Source organism: Condylostylus longicornis, unplaced genomic scaffold (assembly GCF_029603195.1).
Source record: "Condylostylus longicornis isolate FDR11 unplaced genomic scaffold, ASM2960319v2 ptg000006l, whole genome shotgun sequence".
Classification (NCBI taxonomy): domain Eukaryota; kingdom Metazoa; phylum Arthropoda; class Insecta; order Diptera; family Dolichopodidae; genus Condylostylus; species Condylostylus longicornis.
Window position 1 is genome coordinate 1,915,497 of NW_026577975.1, and position 18,105 is coordinate 1,933,601.

Genomic DNA, 18,105 nt, shown 5'->3' on the forward strand with positions numbered 1-18,105 from the left:
AGTACAATATGAATTTTAAATTCTTGTTTGTTAAACTTTGTGTACCATTCAAATTGTGATATTTAAAGAAAAAAAAAATTATTGTATTCATTTCACTAATTATTTATTCATTTTGATTGAAATTTTTTAAAAGTGATAAGTGCCTTTATGAAAAATGCTTTGTGAATATTTTTTATAAGAATAAAATTTTTATGTTTACGTTAAATTTTACCCAAATACAAAGGATATCCTGTATAAAAATCACGAAGAAACCTTATATGAATGAATGAATAACCATGCAAGTAGAAATTAAAATGTTTATAAAAAAAAAAGTGGATATTGAACTCAAGTACAGAAAAGAAGTCTAATTAATGAATCAGTCTTCTTGTATCCTGCAAACGTTCTTACAAATTTCTTGCAAATACTCTCGATATCTCGATGTGATGTTTCGTTATATATTTTCGACTGAATATGGAGCCAGAATGGAACTATTTTTTTGGAATGGAGCAGACTTGTCGCTTTTGTGGAAGCTGGCTAAATTGGATGTCAAGAATTTAAATAAGAATCCTTAAGAAACTCTGCTTGATTAAGCTAGACGGACTATTACCGTTCAAACCAAAGGCGGTTTGATTTCTAGTATAACTCAGATATCAGAACAGCATATAAATAGATTTTAATTTAAATTCAGCTATAGTCCCGTCTCAGTGAACATTTTAGTAAAATTACCAGATTTTCAGATTTTGAAAAGTGAAAATGTTTATTTGAATTTAACATTTTACGGTGCTACCAACCAATTTTTTGATTTCCTTTTCAAGTTTAAAAGATTATTATATTTAAATCAAGAACTTTCTAAAATTGTTCATTTGAATTGACGCTTTAGTTCAACTTTGCAATATATATATGAGTGTCTTAAGACATAGTATAGAAATTTCCAAATTAAGAAATATGGAAAAAATTTACCCATAATAACAAAAACAAAGAAAATTAAAATATTTTTTTAAACACTTGAATTTTTAATGTTTTTCACAAATTTAATTTTTCCCCTATTTCAATTTTAATTTATCACTGTATAACAGATAAATGACTGCGAATTACGAAAAAAGGTGCGAAACTTTTTCTTAAACATAAAAACAAAAATTATCGCTAAGAACAATACAAAAAACGAGGAAAATACAAAAAAAAATTCATTTTGTAATTATTTATAAATAAATTAAATTGGCCTTTTTTTAGCCAGTCATTTTAACATAAATACAAACATACATACTTACAATCAGCCCTACGAAAATGTAAATATCTTATGAACAGTAGAATCCCTGTATAATGAAGTTCACTTTTTACAATTGTGAAAATTAACTGAAAATTTGAAAAAAAAAATTCAGCACATGTTTCAAAATAATTTTTAGAATTTGAATTTCGTACCGAATATAAGTTGCTAACGTATGTAAAATTGCGTAATTCATAACTATTAAAACCTGCGATATTTAATTTCCAACCGCCTTTCATAAAATTCTCCTTCAACTATCTCATATATGGTCACTCCATTTCTTTTTCATGTTCCAATTATGAAAACATGATCAACATGCAAAAAAAAAAGAAAACAGTCTTCAAGTACGATACTCACTTTTTATCTATGTTTCCCAACAACTGCAATATGTATGAGCCTCAATTTTCGTGGCTCAACAGAAATTTTTTTTTTTGTATAAAGGTGATGTTATTAAGAAAATTTAATTTGAAATGAATCCTGTATATTTATTGTCGACTTTAATAAAGTTTTTCTTAAAATGATTTAAATGAAATTCATTTATAGAAAAACTCTATATACATTCATATACACATAATATATATGTATGTATAGGTATAGATAAGAGTGCCCGTTTATGTCTATAAAAATCACTGTTACATAAATAATTGTTCCTTTTTTATTAGTTTAAGGATAATGTTAATCTCATATTAAATATACATTTTGATAAATTTGTAGGTATGTATTATATGTACGTATATGTTTTTGTATTAATGTAGTATTATATATATATTTATATATATATATATAACTAAATAACAAAAGGTGAAGATGTCTATTCAAATTCAATAATAGAAATTACGATAATGATGGGGAGGGGAATTGCAAGTATAAAATTAAATTAATTCTATAGAATTTTCTCTTTTTTCTCTTTTCAAGGATAGTTTCGGAGAATTGAAATCATCAGTGTCATTGTATGAATAATAATGTTTAATTTTACTTACATGCTTTTTTTTTTAAATATTTTTACTTTTAAATATCTTTAATTAAAATAATTAGAAAGAACAAGTTATTTACAAAAATAAAATAAACTCGGATAAGGTTTATATTCTAAATAACAAATATCGTATCGGAAGGAGGTGAAGTGCAGCAACTTGTTTAAAAAATTAAAAACTAAACTGTTTGACATTTATTTTTCGTAAATGTAAATAAAAAAATAAGAAGCCATCTGTCGGAGAAAATTTATCAAACTATTACTCTCGCATTGACTCCTCGTTCATTACAAATTCCCACTTAAAACTATTGTTATTTTACATTACTATCCATCTTACTCTAATTGCAAACTTTTAAAGTGGGAATGGAGTACTGAAAGAATTTATGCATCGATTTAAGTACACAATAAATGTCGAAAATACAATATTTAAATTTAAACAGTTTAACCCATAGATTAACTAGCAGCTTTTTAAAATTTTATTAATTTTTTACTCAAAAAAATATTGCATATAAATTAGGCGCAGTTATATCACAAAACTAATTTGAATTCACCTAACTACGAGGGTATTAAAGTGATGTGGTCGTAAAAAAATTTGGAAAGAAATTTAATAAATATTTATTTTTCCAGCCCACAATATAAAATCTCAAAAAGAAAGAAATTGTTGTTGTGTATAATGTAAGCATCTCAATCATTCACGATTTATTAAAAAATTAAAAATTACACCAGTATCCTTTTTGTATTTTATAAAATGATAAAAAAAAATTCACGAAACACTTTTGTATTTATTTATTTAAATATAATAAAAATTTATCAGTTTTGATATTGTAAAACTTGTTGTCCTTCAAAAATCAGTTTCTATCATATTGTTTCCCTCACTGAAGTACACACATTTCGTATAAAGGACATTGTTTTTTTTAAATATATGCGTATGTATAAATGTGTTCAAAATACGCACATTTTTATTAAAAATAAATTTTTGTAAAAATAAATATTTTTAGGTTTTTTTTTAAAAAAAAAATTGAAGGACAAATTTATGTGAGAAAAGTTTTCTTTATTTATATAAAAATAAAGCCATTACGTGAGACGAAAATGAATACAAAAAAAAAAAAAAAGAAAAAAAAAAACAAAAATAAATTTTCTCTCAAAGTTGAAACTCCTCACGATATGCAAATTTTCTTTTGCTTTTCCTACGCAAAAAATTTTGTAATGGTCACATCTGTGACCTTAAAACCGTTTCTCATCAATATCGTATTTTTTTTTCTCTTTTTTTTCACATTTTTCTTCATAACTCTTCTAATAAGAACAAATTGAGAAAATGAACCTGAACTTGTTATAGCTATTCATCTTTTTTCGATATTTTTTAGTTTAGAAATTTTATGTATTGGTAAAAATTACAAATTACACTTTTGTTATTTTTTTTGTTTTTTTTATAATTTGCATATAAAACTCTAATAATTTTGACAAAGCATAAATTAAAATTTGTTTTTTCAGTAAAAAATTTTGATATTTTCAGTTGAATTTCTTCTATTCTTTTAAAAATATAAAATATATGATTCGAAAAATATTCTCCTAATTTAAAAATTATACGTACATTAAATAAAGAGATAATATTCAGGTTTCATGCTCTTAAATGTTTTTACGAGCCGAGTTTAAAACAATAAAGACAAGTCTCAAAATAAAAAGGGCCAAACTGTAAAATCCGAAAATAAAATTAACAAAAGAGAGGCAATAGTTTGAATATGTGCATTTTCCATAATATATATCTCTTTCTTTCATAAATTTATCGCTTTCTCACGAAGATAATTGCAGTAATCAAATTTCACTCAGTGTCACGGAAATTATATTTTTAGCGGTGTAAGTTCACAATAGTGAAAAAAAATCGCATTCATTTTATGAACATAGAGTTTCTATATTATCTCCAAAGATAGTCTTTTTCAGCTTTTTGATACGACTGGATAAATAATTAACACTCATTAAATGATTTCAAAGTAATCCATAAATTTATAGTATATCACAATATTTAACAATTAATTTTTTTAAAATTAAATGCATTTATTTTTTTTTATAAAATTTTTTTTTTTATTAATTTTTTTTTAAGTACATTATCCGTAATTCTTAAAAGTTATCGTTATATAATTAAATAATATTTAATAATTAAATTCAGTTACATAAAATATAATTATTCTTTAGCAATTATTCTTTGGTACAGAAACTATTTTATATAATGTTAATTTATCTTTAATAGAAATATGCATATATTTTTGTATCTCAAAGTGTAAGTATACAGGATATTAATACCGAATATATCCTATATTAAAATTTATTCAGCTTTAATATGTTATATATGCAATACTTGTAATTCATTTCATTTTATTTGACATTTTTTTAATTCAGTAAAAGAATATATTTTTTAATTTAAAGAATTTTTTGTTAATATATTTTTTTTTTACATTTTCTTTATTTTTTTTTTAATATTTATCAGTCTTAAAACAATAATATCACTTAAAAACTGGATTTTAAAAAATTTTTAATGATTTCTTCACAGTAATTAAATTTTATTTTTTATATTTTAAATTGAAATTTAGTGATATTTTGAATCTGAATATTTTTAATTGTTATATGAAATTTATATTATAATTTTAATATTTTAAATAATTTATTTTATTTTTTAAAATTAACAAAATTCTTAATTAATAATTACAAAGTTTTCAAGCTCATTTCCTACCAAGTCAATTTTTTTTTCTTATTATTTGCTCAAAATTATGGTTTTTTAAAGATTTTCTTACAACATTTCATTTTAAAAAAAAATTTAGAACACATTCATTAATTTTAACAATATATAAATAAGTTTGTAAACTAAATATATAAAAAACACATTTTTTGTGAAAATTAAAAAACAATCATTTTGAAACAAAAATTGACAAAACAAATGACATAACAAATAACTTAAACTATAATGCTTATTCTATAAAATAAATATTAACATTTAACCCATTGACGGCTATCAAAGTCTCTTATCAAGATCTACTTGCTAAGAAAACAAAAAAAAAATATATCTGAAGTATTTTGTTCATTTGTCTTTCATATATTTTGTTTATAATATTTCAAATTTTGTCAATTTTATAAATTTGGCCTGCAAAATAAATTTTTTTGAGAAATATAAGGTGCCCGTCAACAGATTAAGATGTTTTTGTCTTGTAAATAATATTTTATTTAATATTTTTTTTTTTAATTTTTTTAAATTTTCGTCATACCTTTCTAAATATTAATTTTTTTAAACGATATATAAAACGTAGCGCACTATTAAATTGAATTTCAATTGTAATATCCTATAGTTTTCATTAAATTTTTTTTTTTAAATAATTTTACATTTCTCTGTGAGCTTATAATTGTGACCTGATTATTATAAAAATGTCTGTAATTTCTGTATTTTAATTTTAATTAACATTAAATAAATTTTGGTTGCCTAGTTAATCCATAGAGTTAATCCCTTTTCTTTTCAATGTCTATACATAAATTTTATATTAATATTTTCGAGATCAATCTTAAGTACTTTTAATTTAACAATTCTTTGAATTCATATAAAATGTAACAATACAATTATATAACTATTTTGATTAATGAAAAATAATTTAAAACAAATATCAATTTAGTAACAATTTAATTTTATAACAAGCTGAGCTTATCAGTATTATTTGTGAAATATTTCTTATATATTAATTTAAATTGGGAATTTTTAACAACTCAAAATATCCAGAAATTAATTTTATTTTGATCGAGTACTACTTGGCCATTCTTTTTTTATAAATTATATGTAAAAATAATAATTTTAAACTTGTTAAAAATTATGTTGGAATAACTTTCATTTCAATTAAAATTTGTACTACTATTAAAACTAAATAAACTGATATTAATGAAAAACCAACAGTTCTTCGTAATCTAAATCCTGATACTGATAATATTATAAAAAGACTAGCTGTTGATAATAATAAAATTCCAAATGTATATTGAATTCCTTGTGAACCAATTTCAATACCATAATAATTATCATCATTTCGATGTAATAAATTATGAATAAACCATGGTACACCCAATGATAAAAGAATTGCTAATGAATTTGCTCCTAATGAATTACTAACACCAATACCACTTTCACCTAAAAAAATAACATATAATTTAGAATATCATTTAAATACAAAAAGTCACTTATTAATATAATTTTTGCATATTATTTATTACCTTGTCTTATAGATAATAAACTTGACATAGCTTCCGGCATCGTTGATCCAGCAGAAACAAATGTAAGACCCATGACAATGTCTGGCACACTTAATGTAACCCCTATATATTTCAAAAATTAAATGTTAATAATTTCTATCTTATGTACTTAAATTGGTTTTTAATTTTATAAATTAATAATAATTAATATATAACTTACCAAATACTGTAAGCATCCATACAACCATATATGAAATAATACCAATAAAAATTATACAAATTATAAAAGTTAATGGATACCATTTTCTATTTTTAACTGGATCAGGAACAATTATTCGTAAAATAAATTTAAGTGGCCATGAATAGAAAAACCACATTTTTGCAAAAATTCCATTTGGTATTTTAAATAAACTGCTTGGTTCATTTTTATCGTCTGAATCAGTTTCAACATCTATATAAATAAATAAAAAAAAAATTTAGTATTCGTGCATAATCATCTTAAATTTCAAAAAAATTAAATTGTTCTAATATAAAAATAAAGGTTATATAAATTTTTAATACGTACCATTGGGAGCTTTTAATTCATTATTAAGATGAAAACTTTTTTGACTTATTATAAAAATATTATGATGATGTGGTTCTTCTCTTCCAGTCTTACCCATTGGTAATTTTGCTTTTGAACTTCTTTCAGGTGGTACAGTAAAATCTAAAAAAATTATTGGAAAAATTTATAATATTATAAATAAATATTTACTATCCTTGTGGTTAGAAATGAATTTTTTCATTTCTGACCCTGGGATATATTAAAACTATATATGTATTTTTTATTTAAATACAATTATAATTCATTAATTACCATATCTTGTTGAATTACAACAATTAAATTTATCTTCAATTAATACTCTTGTTCTTTTCATAATTGGCTTATTAGTGAACATAACAACATAATAAAGTACTAAAAGTCCAACCATAACGGATGTTTCAGTCAATGTAATAACATAATCCCAACTAACAATAACTAAAACAATTGTATTAAAACTATAAAATATACAATCTCTTATGACAGGCCACCAATCTAATTGAACAGACTAAAAAATATTAAAAAAAAAATATACATTTAAAAAAATATTTCATAATATACATTATAAATTAAATTATAATACCTTTTTAATAGCTAAACCAGACAATGCAGCTACCCCTAATGTATTAAACATAAGTGAACCAATAATATTTCCGACTCCCATATCAGATTCCGTAATAAATGTACTTATAGTATTTGTAAAAAATTCTGGCATAGATGTAGCTGTTGCCATAAATGTTGCTGCAGCAACATCTTTTGATATATGTAAATCATTTGTAATATTTTCAACACATGGTAAAAAATAATCATTACAAACAATGCCCAATAATGTAAAGAAATATATGGCACATAATAAATGTAATATGATAGCACCTTGTTTCCTTTGTTCCTCTGTAAAATTAAGAAATAAATATATTAGAAAAAAGCTCATATGATCGACAAACTCTTGTATTTTAAAAAAATTTCATAAATTACCGTTCTTGGTAACGAACATTTATCTTGTAAGTTAAATGTTTCAACTACACTTACATTTCATATATGATTTCATAATGCATGCATATTTTTGTAAGCGTTGTTTAACTTATTAATGATATGCTTAAATATCATTAATAAGTTCAAAAAAATGCTATATAACTCGTATGTACATACCTGTAAATAAATCTTTTGGAAATTCAGCTAAAGGATCATCATCTTCTTCTTCTCCTGCTCTTATAAAATCTGCCGGCCAATTATCACGCAAATTATGTACATTTAATACTGTTGTATTGCTTTGGTTTAATACTAAAAAATAAAAAGAAAAATTAATAATTTTTCTAATTAAAGGTATTTTATGTGAAATGCGTAAATTGAAAATTTAAATATATTTAGATAAAAGTAATAATTTAATTTTCAGTTAAACACAAAAAAATATGTTCAACTACAAAAATGTCATTTTATTATTGGTATGTGATGTTGCCATTTACTGAGCGATTCCGAGTCATTAACCCTTATTATGTTTTATCGTAAATTTATGATTTATGGGTATATTTTAAATTTCGAAACATATTTAATAAAAATATTTTGAAATTTAATGTCATTCAACTTTATCTACTCATTTAATATTGGAATTTTAAGAAATGTATTTTAAAATAACCTATAAAATCTCTTTTCATAAGAATGTAAATAAAAAAAAACAATTCCATGTAATTCATTTTAGGTAATTTTCTGAGTTTCTTAATAATTTAATATATTTTTAATAACTTCAAATTGTGAAATAAAGTATAATTAAATTTTATTTTTTAAAATATGATAACAAATAAAGGGTTTATGCAATTGACTCGTTTTCGGGCAACAAAATAATTAACCTGTTTTTGGGTATTAAATTTAAGTCAACTAGATGTCGCCTCTTATAGTTTTATGAGAATATTTTAAAAATTGCTTTTGGCAATTGATTAACTTGAAATTTTTCGGAATAAAAGCGATGAACAAATGTTAATTGGTAATTTATCAAATTTTACATATATTTTGACATATAACTTTCAAAACTATTAAGTTTACTTCAAAATGTTTATTCAACTAGCGTAAAGCGGGCACTGTAAAGGTGAACGTTATTTTATCGAGTTCCTGTAATAATTTTTCAAAAACTTTTTACTTAATTGTTAATTTTCGTGCAAGGAATGTAAATATTCGTGTGGCTATTTATAAGTTTCTTTACAGAAAAGTCAATATTTTTAAAATGTATAATTACATATGTAGATTTATGTAAGTTCAAAATTTTTAAATTAAAAAATAAAAACGAATTTATTTTTAGAAAATTGTTAATTGGAACTTAATTTGTATTATTTGTCATAGTTATAAAATAATTTTTTATTTTATTTTTAATACTATTTTTAATCTAATCGTATATATAAAATAAAATTCAAATTTTCAATTAAAAAAAAAATGATTTTCAATTTTCGTTTCGCGGTATTAACTCACTCGACATTCATTTACTCATATTTTTATTTTTTGACGTCATTTTAATATGAATATTAGTAAATGGATGACATTTTCATAGAACGACCAACAAAAATTCTTAAGAAAATATTTTAATGTAAATATATTTAAATAGGTTCACATTTTTAATTACAAGGTAACCAACTATCAAATTATTATTGTAATCTCTAATTTTTCTAAAAAAAAAAAGAAAAAATCAATAAAAATTGTAATATTTCAAAAATAGATTATTTACAAAAAATGCCCGTTTATACATACATAATTTCATTCAATTATTATTTGAAGTAGAATATTGAATTACTTAATTAAAATACAAGTACCTTTACTTACATATTTAATATCTATGTATTTATTATCTTTCTTAAAATATGATGGCTAAGCGATAATAAAAATTTTTTTTTGATATTTTAAGTACTATTGACATTTTCACATACTACATGCGTACAAATATAATTAAATATTTCTTAATTGAAAAAAAAAATAAGAAAATAAAAATTGAATTAATTTTAAATTAAATTCACTTAAAAAAAGCTTTTGCAATTTGATATTTTGAAATTTTTTTTATTATTATTGTTATTATGTACTAAAAATAAAATAATATTGCAATCTCTTGTGGCCGATAATTAAAAAATAGAAGAAGAAGAAGAAAAATAACAGCAATTTGACACTTCAAAAAATATCTATGATTCTTATCATATTAAATTGGATTTACATATACACGTACACAAACACATAATTCTAACTTGAAAATATAATATTGTGGTTGTCATACAAGCACCTATACCGCGCGTATACTTATCGTTCAAATTTTGTACTTTATTTTTGTTTTACACAAAATATCTACTATAAAAAAAGGTATTTGAATTTTTATCAAAAAAAAAAAAAATAAATTCATAAAATTTAATCAATATTTTCAATTCATACAAATAATTAAATATAAAATTTTTATTATTTTCTCTTGTAATTATTATTCTATGAATTTAATTATTTAATAAAAAAAATGAATGAAATCAGATATTAGAATTTGAAGTACTTTATAGTATACAGGTACAAGTAGTAACAAAAATGTGTATTTGAAAAAATTAATTAATACCGTAAACTTTTCAATTTACAATCTTCTAATATAACAGTTTCTAATCCAGTGGTGGATTTTTATATTATTGTAAAAAATTTGTGTCCTGGTGGAGTATAGAATAAAAATTGCAAATTACATTAATTTTTTATTTAAATTTCGCCAAAAATTCAAATTATATTTTGTTATACATTTGAAATTAATTAAATATAATTTAATAAGAGTGAATTAAATCAAATTAGCATAAAAAACCAAAATTAATTTTAAAATTTAATATTTAACTTAATTTTTAACTTAATGTAAAAAAAATTTTATTTTATTTATTTCAAATATACTTTTAATTTTTACCACTTGAGACGCTCAATTCATTTAATCCGCTACTGTGTTTATATATTAATAAGAAATTCAAGTATAGTAGTTATATTGATAAAAATTTTTGATCTTCAATAAATTCTTTAATCTGGTCAAAGTTTCTATTTCTTATTATATTGTATATAATAAGTGGTATAATAAATTTTTTAATTCAATTGTTAATCACCATGTTATACCCGTGTATTTTATCAATTTGTGTATATACTTATTACTTTTTCCTGTATACTGTTACGTAGGCATAATTTTGAAATTATTCTTTGATAATTTATGAAAGAAAATATAAAAAAAAAAGGTTTATTTAATCTACTTATAATCTTTATTATTGCTATTATTGCCAATAATTAACAAATTATATTTTATTTTTATAGGTTCTATAGGTTGTTCTTTACGAAATCATGGAAATTTTTTATATAGCTTTAATTTTGATGACGGAAAATAAATTCTGCTTTTTTGGTTTAGTTCAAATTTCAATATGGTAATTTTAATTATTTTACTACAAATTATAAATTAATTTCAAAGTACAATATTTTATAATAGGTATATAAAATTTACGTTACTATTTATACACCGTTAATATGCGTATGTCAGACATTTTTAATTTATATCTTATCAAATTTTAAAACTGACCATGTGTAATAATCAAGTGATTCTCGTGTATCAACAATTACATTTTTTTTTTTATTCAAGAAAATTTTCTTAATACGATAATGTACTTAAAATGAAATAATTAAATATAAGAAATTAAGGAAAATTTTTTTGTATTTAACCATATAGTCTGATGTCTACTTAAGAAGTTTTGTTTCAAGTTTATAATATTATAAGATAATAGCAGTATAATAAAAGTATATATTATTTATTTACGTCATTAAAGTCAATAATTTTATATAGGTACTCATAAACTTATTTACAAGTGAAATGCTTATTATATATACGATATGAACTTAATACGTTTTTTTTTATTTTAGCCGGATATCAAAGGGATTTGTTCCTATTCGACTTATATTGACTATAATTTTTTAAGTATTACAATTGCTTAATAATTTTTTTACTCGTAGTATTACAAAATAATAATTTAAAAAAAATATTGTTTTGATAGATTTTTTGGTTGATTTTGAATTCTGATTAAGAACTGAAAACATGAACAAAGGCTTACGTTACTATACGTAAACAAGTCATTAAAGTAATCAGAAATAAAATTTTTATATGAAAAGTATGTAAGCGAGATCTGGTGGAGAGTGGAATAAATTATATAAATTCATTTATTTCTCATCTCTTATGTTATATTGATCAATGTAAAGTACTATTCAAGTGATAAGTACTCAACACTTTTATATTACATTATTATGCTAAGATTTTTATGAATGCGTTACATATAATACACCGTTATAAAAATTATAGACGCTACAGAAATTTTAATATTAGACTATAATTATTCAAGTATACGAATTCAAATTTATTTTTTTTCAATTTTCTTTTCTGTACCCTATTTAAATAGCTCATTAAAATTTATGATAAAAAGTTTAAGGTTAAAAATAAAAACTTTTATACAATATAACATTAACTTATTCAATATAAAATTTTACACTATATATTTATACGAAAAATAATTAAAAATATTTCTTAATAATAATTAAGTATTATGTTTATAATTTAAACAAAAAATTTTTTATAAATTATTTGAAAAGCTTAATGTAAATAAATAATAATTTCTTAATTACAATTTTATAACGTTTTACATCAATTAAAAAAATAACACGATTTTTATGTTACAAGATAATATAATGAAAATAAATATTTATGTATATATGTATTTGTATATATTATGTAGTTAGTGTTAGAATTATATGTGCAAACTATTTATTTATCATTTTTATTCAATGTTAATCGTAATTCGTATTTAAAGAGTAATTAATTAATAATGATTATTTTTTCTTTGCTTTTATTTAACATCATGTTATGCAAATTTTATTTTCAAGAAATCATATTTAAATTATAAACAAAACAAAACAGAAAAGGTGAAAATGAATTAAAGAAAACAAAAAATTTGTAAATAAATAAAATAAAATAATTGTGAAGAAAACAAAAATACCCGCGATAATTCAACTTAGATATAAGTTATAATTTATGTAAAATTGTAAAATTATGTAAAATCAAGAATATGAACTCATGTTAATAATAAATTGCATTGATAAATAAAAATACACCATATAAATTCACTGAGGATTGTTGAGCTCAATCCAAAAACTGAGATTGAATTAAGAAGTTAAAATTCTTTAATTTTAATTTAAGAAATTTATTTTTAATAAATCTATTATTCATTCGTCAAATCAAAAATGTTGCTATACTTCAAGACATTTAATTTGAAAATATTTTGTTTTCATTCGCCTATATCATATCACAGAGAATTTTCACCGAATAGTTTTAGTAGTCCATTCGCTCTCCTTTATATTCGCCGATCCTAATAATTTTTAACCTTAATAAGGCTTTAATTAAAAAATAAGGATTTTAGTTCTCTTTTTTAGCAATTTTCTAGAAAAAAAAAATTTGAAAAAAAAATGCTTATTAATTTCAATCTGTTCTTCCGTGTGCCTGTTTACAAAATTTTTACTGACTTGCTTTTTCTACCGCGGTATGACGTATAGTTGATTATTTTTATCAGCATCCACCCCCTTTCCAAATCATCGCCTTTCTAAGCTTTTCTAAATTTCTACAAAAGCATAAAGCTAACAGTAAATGCCATACTATTAAAAAATAAAATCATTTATTAATACAATTAACCCTTGAGTTCGGCCATTATGTTATTTAATTTGAAAAATTTTGCATATTGATGAAAGCAAAGAGAAAAGTGCTACTGAACAATTCATTAGTGGCTCTACTTTATTTTTTTCTGCTCTGACATTTGTGTATATAGAAAATAGAGTTATCGTCTAGAAAAATCTCACTGCATTTGAATGCGGTTACAGGTTTCTTAATTAAATCGTTTTTATTTGCAAACTTAGTTGTAATCAATAAAATATCACGCTTATAAATAAATTTTATTGCTAAAATTTAAACTCATTTTTCCTTCTTAATAATATATTTTGTTTTTTAAGCGTAAACAAGTTTTTTTTAATGATAACAATTGTAATGGAAAAATATCTTAATACATGCTCTTAAAGATAATTTATATTTATAGCAATGAACTTCTTTCTATACCATATCTAAATATATTTAAAAATTTCTACATAATTATGAGTAATTTATTAGTATTTAATAAAAAAAAAATTTAAAAAACAATTATAAAAATTGATAAAATTCTTATACTTAATAAACTACCTTTGTTTGTTCTAAAAAATAATTTATTTTTCTGGTATATTTTTTTTCCAAAAATTATATTTAATAAAGGAAGTGCCTGACTTAATTAAAATTTCTAAAAAATAGGATTTAATAAAATTAAAAAAAAAGTAGTCTACAGTTTATGAGTGTTAAAATAAAATAAATATGATTTTTTTACCGTAAATTATAAAATATATGAGTTTAAAAATAACTTTATAAATATAATAATAGTAATAATTACGAATTATAATTCTTTATTATGTTTAAGTATATGTAAAATGCGTCTTTAAATATGCCGATCTTTAATGAAAGAATTTTTTTTTTGGAAAAAATTTTGGATAAATAAATAAACCTACTTTAATAAATTTATTATTATAATTTAAGTTGTTTTTTATTTACATATGACATTAGTTTGTCAATTTTTTTAAAAATTACAGTAAGAGCAATTAAAATATTAAAAATTACAACGCAAAAGGCTATACTCACGTAAAATGGATAATAAGATGATCAAATATCAACACTCAAATTGCTGAATAACCGTGAAAACAGAACAAAAGCATTGAGGGGCAACGGCGGGCGGTTTCCGTTCTTAACCCAGAACAAAGGCGGAACAGCTACATCAATTTCACATGCATATTTTCCATATAATGCACATGGAAACGGACAATGTCAAAAAAACCCCAGCGGCAAAATAGGAATTTAGGTTATTTCAACACCGGTGGTGAAATTCGTGGTGATGATTCCATTTGATTCAGGGCTGTCTCGGTTAAATATTCGTATTTTATATTAATTCTGACATTTCGTCGCGGAAAATCGCTCTTGTACGTTTGTGTTAAATCATAAACAAATTTTAAATTTGTAATTAATTCCAGTGTGCATTTTAAGTTGTCAATTAACTTTTCCGATTACGATATTACATAGTTTTCTCGTTTTAAGTATATAGCATAAAAAACTATGCAGAATTATTTTCTTTTAATTTTATTTCAAAAGCCGGAAAAAAAATATATCTATACTTTATTTGATTATTGTAGTTTTTTACATTAAATATGCAAAAATAATTTCAATTTAGTCTTTAATTTTATAATTCTTAATATTTTTATTCCGTTTATATTCATAAGTGCAAATATAGAACTAAGAGCGGTAAACATAATTTTTACCGCAGTGCTCAAAGATGCGGTATCATTTTCATTTAATTTAATACAAAATAATATTACTAATTCAGTTTGATCGTTACTATCGTGATCATTTATTACACTGGTCGTTTACGATATAGTGTAATAAAAAATATGAAATGTTACTTTTTTAAGATTATGCTTTATATGTATAATAAAAAGAAAATACACAATCATTAATGTTGTTTTTATTTGTATATTCTTCGTATTATAAATTTACGCTAATTATAAAAAAATAATTTGTACATCCACAAATATGTTTCAACTTATATAACACTCCCAAACATTTTTAATCAATTAGTAAAATGCAATATTCTTCATTTAAAAACGTTATAATAACTTTACATATAGTAAATTAATTGAAAATATTATTAATTATAATTTCTATTAATTATTACAATAAATTTTTTTGAAATTAAATTCTACTAAATTGTATAATAATTAATATTTTCCTAATACCGTAAATATTTTCTTAATGTTAATGTTCCGGCTCATATTTAAATAGAAACTTAATATAGAATTATATGAGTCATAGAGCGCTAAATTTCTTTTATGAAAAGTATTTGTAAATATTTACTAAAATCATTGATTCAAAAATCAAATACAAAATAATTCAACTTCTGATAAATGTCACATTGTTTCGCAATTTAAAAGTGCATAAAATGAGTATAGGTTTCCTATTCTGTTTAATTTTGTGATATATATTATAAATTTTGTTGTTTTACTTTTTAAATATATTCAACATTTTTATTGACCCGTTCTATAAAATTAGTCCTACCCTTCATATTTTATATTGGTTTTGTCATATACACATTATATTTTTCAAACACAATTTTGCATCCTTGCAAAAACACTTTCCATCCTCACTGATAAGTTTAAGATTAATTTTTTTAATTAATCAAACCGTCTCTAACTAAAATTTGAAATTTTTTGCCAAAAAAAATGAGATTTTAATTTATGATCTCTCTTTTTTCTCTTGTTATCTCCTCTAAGTTACACACCATAATATGTCAATACAATACAATAATCATTGTGCCAAAACAATAATAAACAATTCTCTGAAGTTTATAAAAAACAAAATACAATATTGGCGTACTTGTTTCAAACTGACATTTAAACTAATCCGAGGTAACAAAAACAAAAAAAAAACCAAAAAGGTATCAAGAAATCAAAACAAGATTTTCGAATTTATTTTAAAAATTTTTTAATTTTTTTTTTTTGTAATTTAAATTTAATTAATTCAATTTAGTTTTTTTTCTCAACTTACATTTTGTGTCTGATTCGTCAAGTGCATTGACTGTTAATGAAATTTTTAATCCTAATAAAATAATAAATAAAATATTTTTTGTGTTCCGACTGCAGTTCCACATTTTTGTTTTTTTTTTTATTTATAAAATTAATTAAAAATTTTAAATCAACTACACAATATAAATTAAAACTAATTTTAAAAATTTTAATTTTATTTCTTTTTTTAAATTTAATTTGAAATTATTTCGTTCTTTGTAAAATTTCTTCGTTGTTTTGTTTTTTGTTAAAAAGCACCTTCATTACACTCAATAGCACTCAATAATTAATTTGAAAAAAACAAAATTTTTTTTTTTTATTTTTATTAATTATTTCTTAATTTAAAAATTTATTTTATTAAAAAAAAAATTTTTTTCATAGTTATTAAAAAATTTTTTAAATTTTTAATTATTAATTTTATTATTGTTTTTTCTTTTTAATTTTCAATTTAATTAAAGCTTAAATAAAAAACCGAAAAACTATTGCACTATACGAGTTTATAATTATAACTGAATTAGAATACTCTTAAGAAGTTTGTTTTTATATATAAAAAACATATAAAAAAAAAAATTTATATACATACATACAGGTATGAATAAATTCAAGTAGTATAATAGTTTATAATATTAGTATAATAATATTATAATTGTATATAATATAATCATAAAAACGTTTATGTACCTATACATATACATATGATATAATTTTAATGAGAATTTAAAGAAAAAACCCAAAAAAAAAAATTACATTTGATTTTATATAAAAAAAAAAATTTCTGTTTTCAAAATGAAATTCTGTTATAAAATGACAGTTTTCATAACTTTTCTGTTATACAAGTAATATTATATTAAATTTTTTTATATACATTAACTTAATTATATATGTATTTATAATGTTAATTATATGTATATAATTATAATGAAATTATTAGTATAACAAATTATTTTTTAACTATACTATTGATAAGATGTTTACACTTGGATGAAAACTTTTTAACTAGTACAATTTAAAAAAAAATGAAAATTTTTAATAAAAAAACCTTCTTAAGGTTTTCTTTATGTTTTTTTCTTATAATAATAATTGTTTATCTATAAAAAGCAAATATAATTAATACTATATTAAAAAATTAAAAAAAAAAAACTTTCTGAAAAATTCTTTTATTTCACCTGCAATTTAATTGTCGTCGTCTTATCAAAGATATTATTATTAATATTATTATATATACATATATATATATATATAGTATAATAATATTCTTGGGAAAATCACCTTCTGATTACATGTATATATATATATATATATATATATATATGTATAAGATAATAATGACGCAACAACAAAAAATTTGATAAATTCGATTTAATTTTTGAAATTTGTTTTTTTTTTATAAGGAATTTTGTTTTT

The 18,105-nt window shown here is 21.2% G+C and overlaps 1 protein-coding gene across 1 annotated transcript; it reads right to left on the reverse strand.

The window, feature by feature from the left end:
* Window positions 1–5,153: 5,153 nt before the first annotated feature.
* LOC129618389 (sodium/potassium/calcium exchanger 4) lies at window positions 5,154–16,958 on the reverse strand. Its single transcript, XM_055533142.1, has 8 exons — window positions 16,685–16,958; window positions 8,161–8,292; window positions 7,595–7,902; window positions 7,288–7,519; window positions 6,997–7,137; window positions 6,652–6,882; window positions 6,453–6,554; window positions 5,154–6,369 (listed from the first exon to the last, which is right to left on the reverse strand). The coding sequence occupies exons 1-8, from the start codon at window positions 16,785–16,787 to the stop codon at window positions 6,059–6,061; spliced, it is 1,560 nt and encodes a 519-aa protein (XP_055389117.1). The 5' UTR covers window positions 16,788–16,958; the 3' UTR covers window positions 5,154–6,058.
* Between the last annotated feature and the right edge of the window lie 1,147 nt (window positions 16,959–18,105).